The sequence below is a fragment of the Erythrolamprus reginae genome, chromosome 1 (genome assembly GCF_031021105.1).
Source record: "Erythrolamprus reginae isolate rEryReg1 chromosome 1, rEryReg1.hap1, whole genome shotgun sequence".
Classification (NCBI taxonomy): Eukaryota; Metazoa; Chordata; class Lepidosauria; order Squamata; family Dipsadidae; genus Erythrolamprus; species Erythrolamprus reginae.
In genome coordinates this window covers 210,192,670-210,205,720 of record NC_091950.1, presented here as the reverse complement: position 1 = coordinate 210,205,720, position 13,051 = coordinate 210,192,670, and the positions used below count along the sequence as shown (strand labels likewise).

Here is a 13,051-nt window from a genome sequence, read left to right as displayed (position 1 = left end):
CATTGTTTTGTCGACGGGACCCAGAGAAGGCCAACTCTGTGGGACCTAATCGGCTGCTGGGATTCGTGCGGTAGAAGGCGGTTCCAGAAGTATTCTGGTCCACTGCCATGTAGGGCTTTAAAGGTCATTACCAACAAAGTCAGCATATTACCCTCAACAATCTGGATCCTCATTTTACCAACCTCGGAAGGATAGAAGGCTGGGTCAACCTTGAGTCGGTGAGATCTGAACTGCCAAACTGCAGCTAGCAGTCAGATGAAGTAGCCAGCAGTGCTGCACTCTAACTACTGCGCCACTTCGGCTCCTTACTTTGTTCTAAAGTGTTATCAAGTTGCCACTGTCTATATTGCTATGTGCAATATGAATGACTGACCTTAAGCATTCATGCTTTGATGCTCAGACCACGCATACAAAGAATACTTCTGTATGTCCCACCAGAAACATGTAATGCCAACAGCTAATTCTGCTTTTTGTGCAAAATTGTAAAATAAGTTACAGTGTGGTAGGCCCCATTATTTTTTCGGTAAAGGTAAAGGAAACTTCTTTAAACATACCTTTTTCTCTAGACTTTTTTAGAATTTAAGATTTAGTTTTAAAGTTTTATCATTTTAAAGGTTTGTATAAATTTATGTGTTGCATTTATACAATGAAAATTAAAATGAGCAGCATATGCACTCATTAGGAAGTAAATCAAATTACATTATGCCATTTTTTAAAGGTTCAACACACAAGCCATTTTTTATGTATCTTTCCTCTTCTGTGCTAAATGCATGTGGCCTTCAGCCCAGTAAATGTATTCCATATATCTTCTTAAAGGAGGGTAAAGATGGGGAAAAATAATCCAGTCCTAAAAAGGAAGGCTCTCTCTTACTTTGCATGTAGCACAAGTTCCCCCCTCCCTCTTTTGTTAAGTAAAGCACTGCTCCTTTGATTGCATACTGCAAATGTTTTCCAATGGAACTGTTTCCATCTTGCAAGATTTTCCTTCAGTTGCATTTCTAATGTGAAACATGGCATTCAGACCTTGTTGCTTGGATGCTAAACTGCCCTGCTTTGAATGGAAGGCCATTCTCATTTCACTGAAAGTCTTTGATCCAGCTGAGGCATCTGTTGGGAGAAAACAATTTTGTCCACTTTTCCCTAAGAGTGCCCTAAACTGCAGCTATAATCTTACAGTAGCAGTTTCAAAACACTTTGGAGCAGATGGGGGAGCATAAGGCTGCAGAAAAAAAAGGAAACAGTGAAAACCACCAAACTGATTTCTTTAGCCAGTGGAAATGTGTCGTGAATGAAGTTCTCACAGGTTCCCAGATCGCCATTTTAACAAAAACATTGGGCTATTATGACAGAACGTAAACAAAATTTTTTGAGAGGCATTGCCTTCTTTTCATGAGACAAATTGTTTTATAATTTCGGCTGAAGGTAAATAGTTAATGAAGAAGGGGAGAATATATTTTCTCCATTTGCAAATACACATAGAAATAAAGAAACACTGCACAAATCCAAAAAGAATTGCTATTTTAAAAAATGTTGATCATAGTATTTTTTAAAATATGTAAAACACATTGAGTTGATCTATCAAATCAGTCCTGGTTTATCTTGATAATATATTATTCATAATCCATTAAGGTAGTATGTGAAAATAGTGCAATTAATGCTTCTGACATAATCATCCTTCAGAGCCATAAAAGTGACAGGTCCATCAAGGAATTTGTTTCCTGACAGATGTATATTCCCAGAATTGCTATAAAAAGAGTAATTTTCAAAACAAAGCAAATGTCTTGTTTGAAATGAACATAATAAAAAACCCTCAAAGAACAGTATTATGCAAGAGTTTGAATACAAGCAACACACTGTGTTATGGCATGAAAGTTCTGCAAGGACACCCCCGCAATATATCAGAGGCAACATTACACAGTGGGTGTGTTTTCATGTCAGAGTAAGTCTAAGACCCTGAGAGTTATGAATGAGCAAGTGGGCTCAGATATGCTCCAGCTTGGCTCCAATTAATATGCAAGGCAGAAAAGGTCCCTATTGCTCAAAGCAACATGTACACATCACTTTTTTAAAAGCACAAATTACAAATGATAACAATGTGCTACAAGTTAAAACACACATAGAAAATCTGCAGGGCAGAAAACAAGTAGAGCAGTGATGTAATACTCCAGTTGATAATACAGTATACTACACAGAATGAGGGAAGGTGTGAGTGGGAGGCTCTGGTAAAGTGTCATTCTGAGAAAAAATCTACAGAAATGATACTAACATCTTAGGGGATTGGACATGCATTCTATATGAGCCCTCTGATGCATAATGAGAACCATACAAATATAGAAATGCTCTTTTTAAAAAACAGATCACAATCCCATAATTATGCATGAAAGGAAAAGTGACATTGGCATACCTGAACAGTCTTCTCTGTGCACTGTGGAGAGAATCCAAGCAATGGGTTAACTTCCTCGGTTGCCATGGGACTCTCCTCGCAGTGCACAGGTAACTCAATGTAACTTCTCCTGTGTGCTGCTAAAGAGAATCCAAGCAATGGGATATACCAAAGTTTAGGCCTCATGGGCGGGAGAAGGCTAGTGAGTGAAAGGTGGCAATCAGTGGCTCAGTTTTTCGAAAAGAAGATGTCCAACAAATGTAGATCCATAGAGCCCTCCGGACATCCAATGTATGCTAACAATGTTCCAGTGGGTGACTTGGATTGGATCAAGAGTCTGGTAGGATCATCTGCTGGGCCTGATGAAACCAGAATTTCACTTTAGGTAAAAAGGAGGGATCCAGGCCCAGGATGACCCTATCTGGATGAAATTGGCAGAGGTCGTGATACATTTAGAGCATGGCCAACTCTGAAACCCTCCTGGCGAGGTAATGGCAACCAAAAAGGGTGTTTTTAAAGTCAAGAACCAGAGTGACACCATCCTCAACAGCTCAAAGAGAGAAGATGTGAGAGCTTGTAGGACCAGCAAGAGATCCCAGGAAGGATATCTATGGACAACCTGGGGTCTACAGGGACCATAGATTGTTAAGTCAAAGAACTATCAACAAAGCTGCAATCTATCAGTGGAACATGTTAGGAGCCTGCAAGAAGTCCAAAATTTGTGGAATTGACACAGATAGTGGGCTCCAATGGACTTGGGCAGAAAATTGGCAATAAGCTGCCCAGGTTGTGTTGCAGATGTGCTTGGTGGAGTCCCAACGGAAGCCTGAATGATGGTGATTATCTCCTCAGAGAATACTTCATCCTGGACAAGGGTCCCCTCAAGTGCCAGATGGTCAGATGTAGCCACTGAGGGTCTTGATGAAGAAGAGCTCCCTGGCTGAGGGAGATCCTGCTGACAGGAATTCTCCATGGACGAGACACCGATAGCTTCACCAGATCCGCAAACCAAGGTCATTATGACCAATGGGATGCACCAGAAGCAGCTCCGCCCATTCTTCGAGCATTTTCCGAACAACCCTTGGAATGAAGGGAAGTGGAGGAAAGACCCAGTGGCCAGGGACAGAGTAGGGTATTGATCCCTTCTGCCCCCTCTGCTGGAACTGGGAGAAGAACTTCGGTAGATAGGTGCTGTGTTATGTTGCAAACAAATCTACCACCAGTTGACCAAACATTCCTGCCAGAGTCTTGAATAGGTTAGGGTCCAAGCACCACTCACTAGATCCATAGTGGAACAATTGAGTTAGTTCCCTTGCACATTCAAGGCACCAGAGATGTATTCTACCAAAGGGATTTCACATGCAACTCTGCCCAGAGGTCGATCCTGATTCTTTCATGCAGTGCCTGGATCTCAGACCTCCCTGGCGGTTCAGGATCAGGACATGGGCATTGGTCACCAGCTGCTTGAAATGTTGCAGAGGTAAGAACACCGGCAACAGCTATAACAGGTTGATGTTGGTGTTGACCAAATCCGATGGTTGCCAGCGTCCGTGGGTCACCTGGAAGTGGGCATGGGCACCCTACCCAATGGCATCCATGGTTAAAGTCACCTGGGTGGGCTCCTTGAAAAGACAGCCTTTCAGAGTGGCCCAGGATGACCACCAACACAGTGAATGGTAGATCACTTCCAGCACCCACACCAGTCTGACCAAATGGCTAGTCTTTGCTCACTGAAATGAAAGCAGGCTCCATTGTAAGGTTCAAGCGTGCAGTTTTGTCCACAGCACCACATCTATGCATGGAATTGAAATAAACCCAGAGGCAGGGTTAGGTGAGAACGGTACCTTTATTCAGCTCAGAAAAGGTAAGTGACTTTCAGCTAGTACCGTCTGCTCTGCCTGGGAGAAACCGCTCCTTTTATACATTTGCGGTTCCCGCCAAAGCAAGAGCAGCCGCGTCTGAGCCAATCAGGAGCGACTTCCTGATTCTAGCTCAGACAGCGCTTTAACAAGGAACAAACTATTTACAGAGATACAAGGTAGCCATTACAGGATACAACACCCCTCCCTCCTTAGTTTGGATACATCCATCACGAAAGCCATGTGACGAAGTCGTCCAATCTGCCGGGTCTCCGCGAGGCTTGCTCCGACCTGCGCAGTTCAGTTGCGTCCTCGCTGCCGACGGTGGAGGTCGGCTTGCTGTTGTCTCCTGAAGCCGGAACGCTAACATTTGCGGTTCCCACCAAAGCAAGAGCAGCCGCGTCTGAGCCAATCAGGAGCGACTTCCTGATTCTAGCGCTTTAACAAGGAACAAACTATTTACAAGGTAGCCATTACAGGATACAACAGGAATGAATATCCCCAGCAACTTGGAAAGCAGTGCCAGGACTCCAGTAGTGAAATGAGGTTGGCCTGGTAGTCCAGTGACAGGTAAACTTCCCAAATCTCAGTGTTGATTATAGTCCCAAAATGGAGGAGTGAAGTGGCGGGTGTGAGATGAAAGTTTACCAAATACCCGTGTGCCTGCAAGGTCCAAATAGTGAGGAGAAGATCCCTGCATGTGCAACGGGGCAAAGGTCATTGTATGATTATATCATTCAAATAATATTGTAGACATAATGGGCATGCCCGGAGAGACGCTGCCACCACATCCAGGAGCTTGGTGAAGGTTCTGGGAACTGATGATAGGCCAAATGGCAGGGCGCAATACTGGAAGTGAAAACCTGCGAAACAAAACCTCTAGAACCGTCTATGTGACTGGCTGATAAGCACGTGGAGGTAAGCCTCCTTGAGATCTATTGATGTGAGCCAATCCCCTTGTCTAATGCAACTCAGGGTGGACTTGAGGGATTGCATATTGAAGTGCTTACACGTTACGTACACACTGAGCTGCCTGAATTTGAGGATGGCCTTCCAACCCTCCCGAACTCTTGGGCACCAGGAAAAGGGTTTAATAAAATTCTAGTCTCTCCTGACCCGGGGACACCTTCTCTATAGCCGAAATGTCAAGGAAGTGGTAGAACTCTTCAGAGAGGGGTGGCATACAAATCTAATAAATAATAATAATAATAATAATTATTATTATTATTATTATTATTATTATTATTATTATTACTAATTACTAGCTGACTATGTGAAGGGGAACAAAGAGTCAGCATTGTTGGAGGTCAACAATAGGAAACTTCTCAAGGTGAAGCAAACTAAGGACCTGTACAGAAAAAATGTAACTCAATGTCGTATGGACAGTTGGCGGAACAAAGCATTGCATGGCCAGTTCTTGGAGAAGATTGAAGGCAAAGTGGATAAAGAAAAGACCTGGTCATGGCTTACAAGTGGAACACTCAAAAAGGAGACAGAAGGACTAATACTGGCGGCACAAGAACAGGCCATTAGAACAAATGCTGTCAAAGCCAGAATTGAAAAATCAACAGACGATCCAAAGTGCCCATACCCAGCTGCTGCAAAAAGATCGCACAGACTGACTACAAGCATAGACATGATGCTGTGGCACAGATGATCCACTGGAACCTGTGCTGGAACTACCATTTACCACTGGCAAAGAACTGGTGGGATCATAAGCCCAAAAAAGTGGTCGAAAATGAGCAAGCAAAGCTACCGTAGGACTTCCGACTTCAGACTGACCGAATTCTGAAGCATAACACACCAGACATTGTGATCATGGAGAAAAGAAAGTATGGATCATTGACATCGCAATCCCAGGAGACAGCAGAATTGAGGAGAAGCAGCTAGAGAAATTAGTGAAATAAGAAGATCTAAAATCGAGCTGCAACGACTCTGGCATAAGCCCATGAAAGTGGTCCCAGTGGTACTTGACACGCTGGGCGCAGTGCCAAAGGATCTCAGCGGACACTTGAAAACCATCGGAATTGACAAAATGTCCATCTGTCAAAGGCAAAAGGCCGCCTTACTGGGATCGGCAAACATAATTTGCCGCTACATCACGCAGTCCTAGGTGCTTGGGAAGCGCCCGACTGGTGATGAAATACAAAATCCAGCATAGTGATCTCCTTTGCTGTGTTGTATTGACATAATAATAATAATAATAATAATAATAATAATAATAATAATAATAATAATAATAAATTGTTTTGTTGTTGTTGTTGTTGTTGTTATTATTATTATTATTATTATTATTATTATTATTATTATTATTATTATTATTATTATTATTATTATAGAACATCGAAGCTGTAGCTGCCCTAACTCAGTGTTTCCCAACCTTTTTTGAGCCGCGGCACATTATTCACATTTACAAAATCCTGGGGAACATTGAGTGGGGGGGGGGGCTAAAAAAGTTTGGACAAAAAACCCTCTCTTCCTCCCTTTCACCCTATTTTTCTCTCCCTCCCTCTTTCTTTCCCCCTCTCTCTCCCTCCCTCTTTCTTTCCCCCTCTCTCTCCATCCCTCTTTCTTTCTTCCTTCCTCTCTTTTTTGCTCTTTCTCGCTCCCTCCTTCCCTCCCTCTTTCTCTCTTTCTTGCTTTCTCTCTTTCTCTTGCATTCTCTCTCTCTCTCTTGCTCTCTCTTTTATTCTCTCTTTCTCTCTCCCTTGCTTTCTCTCTCTCCCCCTTGCTTTCTCTCTTTCCCTCTCTCTTGCTTTCCTTCCCTCTTTCTTTTTCTCTCTTGCTTTCTCTCTCTCTCTTTCTTTCTTTCTCTTTCTTGCTTTCTTTCTCTTGCTTTCTCTCTCACACACACTCTTTCTCTTTCTCTCTCTTGCTTTCTTTTTCTCTCCCTCTCTTTCTTTCTCTCCTGCTTTCTCACACACACACACTCTTTCTCTCTCTCTCTTCCTTGCTTTCTCTCTCCCTCTTGATTTCTCTCTTGCTTTTACTTCTCTCTCTTTCTCTCTTGCTTTCTCTCCTCCTTTTTCTCTCTCTCTCTTTCTCTCTCGTGCACCACACCAGCAACAGAGAGAGAAAGAGAGAGAGAGCTGAGAGAGAGTGGAGGGCGGCTTGCTGGTCCGCGACCCCCTGGATCAGCAGCCCCGCATGGCCCCAGCACGGACTCCACTGTCGCCTTCGCCTCCGCCTAAGAGGCAGCAGCCACATTCACCCCTTCGCCCTCCCAGGTGTCCATGGCGCTCAGCGCCCGGCCATGCGCCGCCTCCGCCTCCCAGTACCCCGCCTGACTGCTACCTGCAGGAACGGGTGGTCGGGCGCCACGAAGGGCTGCGCTTGAAAGCCACCACGGCGCCGTTGTTGTCATCACGGCGCAAAGCCACACAGTCCCGGATCGCTTGCTTCTCTGGACAGCTAGCCAACTGCCTGGGAAAGCAGCGCGCTTTTAAAACGCGCGTTTTTCAAATGCGTCGCTTTCCTAGGCAGCAGACTTTGCTGGCCGGAGAAGGGAGCAATTCTGGACTGCGTGGCTTTGCGCCACTTCAAAAATTTCTGCGGGGGGGGGGTCCGAATGGCTGTGCGGGCGCCCGCCCACGCAGCTTAGAAGCAACAGTGGCCGGTGCCCTCCCACCGGGCCCCAAAAGCTCACGCCGTCACCGCTAGGGAAGCTCCAGCCAGGCCGGGCTCACGGCACACCTGACCATGTCCCGCGGCACACTAGTGTGCCGCGGCACACTGGTTGGGAAACACTGCCCTAACTGACCAGGTGGTCACCTGATGTGACTTACGCAGCATGTTTTCAATCTTACAGTCTTCAGGCTTAAGGCCCTCCGATACATCTGAGGGAAATACAGATAGGACACCAGACTTGCAACAAGGGGGGACCATAGATGGAAGTTGCAACAGCCTGGGGAGACTGTAATAACAGAGAAGGCAACTGTTTAGGTGCCTGCTGCTGGGGAACCTCTGCTTGTTTCTGGGCCTTGGCAAACTGCTTTTCTAAGGCATGGAGCTTCCTCTCTGCATCTTTTAAGACTGCTGCAGATGCCTGCTTTTCAGTAGTTTTGGAGGTTTTTTTCCTTAGCAGCCATATCTTTAGAAAAATCTGGATTTTGGCTGTGGCTTTTTTAGAGTGAAATGGAGAGGAGGGTTCCTGTCTCTGAACAGATTTTCCAGACATGGTAAGGTCAAGGAAGTCCAGTATCAGCCACAATATTCCAAGAACTACACTCCAAGGCTGGAGGAGTAATGCCCTGAGGCAGGGACTCCTATCAGGAACAGGGTAAGTATATCAGCAACGCTATCCCAAGGTCCCTAGAGACAGCACTCACCACAGGGAATCAGAAGGCAAAGCGGTAAGCGGCTGGAGCAAGCAGGCACAATATCAGCAACTTCCCATTACAAAATGCCAATCAAAATGGCAGACTGCAGCTGGGAGGAAATTTTGGGAAATTTCCTCCCGAAATGGTCACTGGCAGTGAAAGAAGCCAATAACTTGCAAACAAACAAAAAGGCCGCCAGGATAAATCTACCCAGCAACAACCAGAACTCACAGGCAATGGGTGAATTGGCTTTTATGTAATCCAAAATAACCACCAGCAATAACAGAGCCAAATCAAGCTGAGATTATCTTTACCGCTCCGTTTAAAAGCAAAAATGCCAACCCTCCAAGGAACAAGCCATTTTTGCAAACAGATCAGGGAAAAAAAGGAGAGGACTTGCCTCTGCCTGCTGCTGCTTTGCTGGAGTATAACCCCTCGAGGCAATATCTCTGACTATCTCAGCTAATAAGGAGTGGCGATTCTTGCCAATGTACTGGCTAACCTGCACACACACACACACACACCGGCAGCAATATAAACTTTTAAAAATAGAAGCAAAAACGTCAGTGTTGCAAGGTATCAGAGCTCAGAAAATCATGTCCCTCTTTGCACCAATTGAATTTGAAACTGGATCATCATAGCCAGTAGAGCAGGGAGGGTGTGTTTAATTAATTAATTAACTCAGTCCCCATAGCAACCGAGGAAGTTAACTCATTGCTTGGACTCTCCTTAGTAGTGCACAGGAGAATCTAAGATTTGATCAAATGGAACCATGACAATTATCAAAGTGTGAAAATTTGCTAAAGTAAATGTATTACGGCTACTCAGTCTGCCATAAGTATCCATTACCTTAATAACATAACAAGATCTGCATCACTGGATAACCGCACTAGCCCTGGCGTTCCTTCAGTCCGAATAAACTGGATCTTCTCCCTGTTTGTATAAAGCACTAATGTATGTCAAGGCAGTAAACAAAACTCCTGGGACATATCAAACAGGCCTCTAAATTATTTTAGGCACACTTTTATTCATTACATCATGCCCCCCCCCAAAGAAGAATTCTTCAGCAAGCTCTATTAACACTAGTGACCCTCATTAACAGCAATAGCAATAGCACTTAGACTTATTTAGACCTATTTAAGTGCTTTACTGCCCTTTTAAAGCAGTTTACAGAGTCAGCAAATTGTCCCAACAATCTGGGTCCTCATTTTACCCACCTTGGAAGGATGAAAATAAGTAACTCATGGTAATGCTAAATATTCCCCAAATAAATGGAGCCCAAGGAGTAGCACAAGCTCTAGAGAAAGACATTGTTATTCTAAAAGTGAACCATTAAAATATATATACATGGATTCTCCTCATCCTACCAACAAAAAGAGAATCCTATTAGTTTCCTAAAAGGGTATGAACTAAGACCCAAAGACATATTATGCAAAATCATATTCTTCATTCCGGTTTCTGTGTCTACCAAATAGCAGCAGTTTTTATCTATAAAAATAACTACCTTCATGTTCTGGTTTCTGGTAGAAGTTTAGTAATTACAAATAACTCTCATTAAATGCATCATTTCATGAATAAAGCAACTCTGTTTATTTCTCTGCTCTCCTGTATTTTCAACACATTCCAGACATCACTCGGTCCGTTATCTCTCTCTTAGCTGCATTTCTCACATTCCTTTTCCTGCTTCACTTAGACAAGATTTATTTCCTAACTACATAGCTTTAAAAAAGACAGCAGCACTGACTAAATACAATACAAAATACTTGGCTTACTTTAGCGTGGCGAAAACACCTCCATATTTCTTTTCAGCAACGTTGAAACTCCACCCTTCTTCTCCATTAGCCCCCTGACGTGCCAAATACCTCACTACAATATTCAACCCATTCCTCTCCTTAATATATTCTTCCAGACCTTTGCTCTCTACGTTTCTGAATCCTTCTGAATTTAGGGTTAACCCAGCGCGCGTCTGATCCTCACTAGATCCTGAACTCATAGCCCCATCCTGTGGCTGGCCTCCCACCTGTTCTACTACCTGTAACCCCGGGCCCCCCACTACTTCATAAACACTATCTGAATCTGAGTCCTCAATATCTTCATCATCTTCCAACTGATCAAGAGTATTTACAATACTTCAGACATATCCTTTTGGATGTTTTATCTAATCCAAGAGCTGCGGCACTTCTTTAAGTAAAGAAAATACAGATACAAACTTTATTAATCAGTTATAACAAAACCAGCAGAGTTTTGTTATGAAGGGTAACAAATGTATGATTTCAAAGCATTTTGTGGAGTAAAAAAGAATTCCTGAAGTGGGCTCTAATTAACAAATACACACTATGTAAGTTTGTTAATTGTGAGAATCCCACAGGCGTCTTCATTATGTTTACGAATTCTTATAGGGTTTTTTTTTGGGGGGGGGTTCTCTATACTGCACTGATTTTTTTTAAGGAAAATGTGAACTTGTTATATTTGCTTATGCCTTAAAATCAAAACATCTCTAGTACGAAAAAAGTCATTATTCTGCTCACCTGAGTGAATGATTTCGGATGAGATCTGGCTGTCGCTCTTGGAGAATTTCAAAGATATTGGGTTGCCGCAGAAATGCAACAATCTTGTCATTGTAAGCTGAAAATTCAATAAAGAGTACTTGTTGAAAATGTCTGCTTAAAAACAATAGTCATTTTTCTTCAGGAAACATAGCTACAAGTTTTACCCTTTAGAGACTGATGATGAGCACTATGAAGCGGTATATAAGTCTAAATGCTATTACTATTGCTATTTTTCCAGAAGAAGGGATCTTTATTAAGGATGAAAAGAAACATTCAAAATGTATATAGTGTGTTTTTTCTTGGGCTTGTATACCTGTTTTGCTGCAGTGATATTGCAAACCACTGGAGATCCCAATCCTATCCTGGATGCCCTCTAGGTCTTCATACTTTGGTCCTATCCCATTTGTGGGAGCACCACTCTTTACAAAGTATTTTGAATGGCACCTATTTCTATAACCCAGTATGAAGGAAAGAATAGTCCTTCACAGCCTGATCTGCCTTTCTGACAATTAAAAAGTCAAAATGAAAATACTGAAATAATGTTGGCAATGTCATCATCTGCCAAGTAACATAAAAAATAGCATTGCTATAATATTTAGCCCTCCTTCGATTTCTTGGGAGATAAATTAATCTTATAGGCGCTAAAGATAATCAAACTCTATTATTAGAAAAGCAGACTGGTCCAGATCAAAGTAATATAAGAGCTTACAGATTAATTTAAAAAGAAAAAATGAAGAAAATATAATGCATCAGCATGGAATCTAATACCTAGTTTTATGCCAGAATTTAGTTTAAAGATCTGTAACAAGTACTGGTCATTTCTCATAAAGAAGAACCTATCATCTTACTTGGGTTTGTTAATTTTGTAAATTTGTTAATTTTATCTGGAATATATTTTAATATATGTTCAATATAACTTAAAAAAACTGGAATGAGAGAAAACACATTGTGACTTTTTTCTGTGTGACAAAATTTAAGCACTTGTTGAGTGCCATTGTATTCTCTATAAAACTTGTCTTCTCAGAACTAAATATAACCAATTCCCTGAATTTGACTTACAGTAGAATTAGTTTCCATTAGTTTCTAAATGCCTCATTATTTTCACTGCCTGTCAAATTTAAAAAGCATTCTGATTTGCCCAAGTCCAGTCAATGCAGAATCAATTGGGTCTATTTAATTACTTGATTTGATTTCTTTTTCCTAAGTGAAGAGTTTATATTTGAGTTCCTTAAATTATATTATTATTTTTCAACCATTTTGTTAACCCCATCAATATAATTCTGAAGTTATTTAAATCTTCAAGGTTAGTAGCTATTCAAGTGTAGATTGTCCTTGCTTAATGTCACTAATTGGGACCAGTAATACTGTCATTGAGAAAACCAGTCATTTAGTGAGACATCACTTGATTATGCTGATTAGTTACAACGGTTCTGACAATCCCAGTTGTGGCAAATTACCTATGGTCTTTAAGCAAGATGTCACATGATCCTAGCTGGTGACCACCCATTCTCTTCCCCTCATTATTAAAGCCAATAATAAAAATATTGTGAATTAGATTACAAGTTCTAAATGTTATTCTAATAAAAAAGCATGATCAGTGAAGAGCTACCAAAATTTTTACTACCACACTGTCGGCGTTGCTTATGCAGGACGCCCTGCATTTGTCTTTCAACATCTTTCAGTGCAAGTTGGGTGCTCTGGGGTGGAGCTCCTTTTTTTGCTACCCCACTGCGTTCCCCACCATCCGGGCAGTAGCCCACCCCCGGGCATGATCCTTGACTTTTAAACAGAGTCGCCTATTGCAAGTATTACTATATGCAGCACTGAAGAAATGGGCAGCAACAGAAGTTTAAATCAGTAGTGATTGTCAAGAAACCAGTGCTGCTGAACAAACATCTAGCCATTCCATCAGATTAATTAGCTGTGTGTCTTCCCACAATG

At 42.4% G+C, this 13,051-nt stretch overlaps 1 protein-coding gene across 2 annotated transcripts in view; it reads right to left on the bottom strand.

Moving 5' to 3' along the window:
* HECW2 (HECT, C2 and WW domain containing E3 ubiquitin protein ligase 2) overlaps positions 1 to 13,051 on the bottom strand; it is a 180,073-nt gene that overhangs the window by 36,482 nt on the left and 130,540 nt on the right. For both annotated transcript variants that reach the window (XM_070732126.1, XM_070732127.1), the window contains 2 exons: positions 11,090 to 11,186; positions 9,411 to 9,494 (listed from right to left, as the gene is read on the bottom strand). In XM_070732126.1, coding sequence (XP_070588227.1) covers positions 9,411 to 9,494; positions 11,090 to 11,186 — 181 coding nt within the window. The remainder of the gene's footprint in view (positions 1 to 9,410; positions 9,495 to 11,089; positions 11,187 to 13,051) is intronic.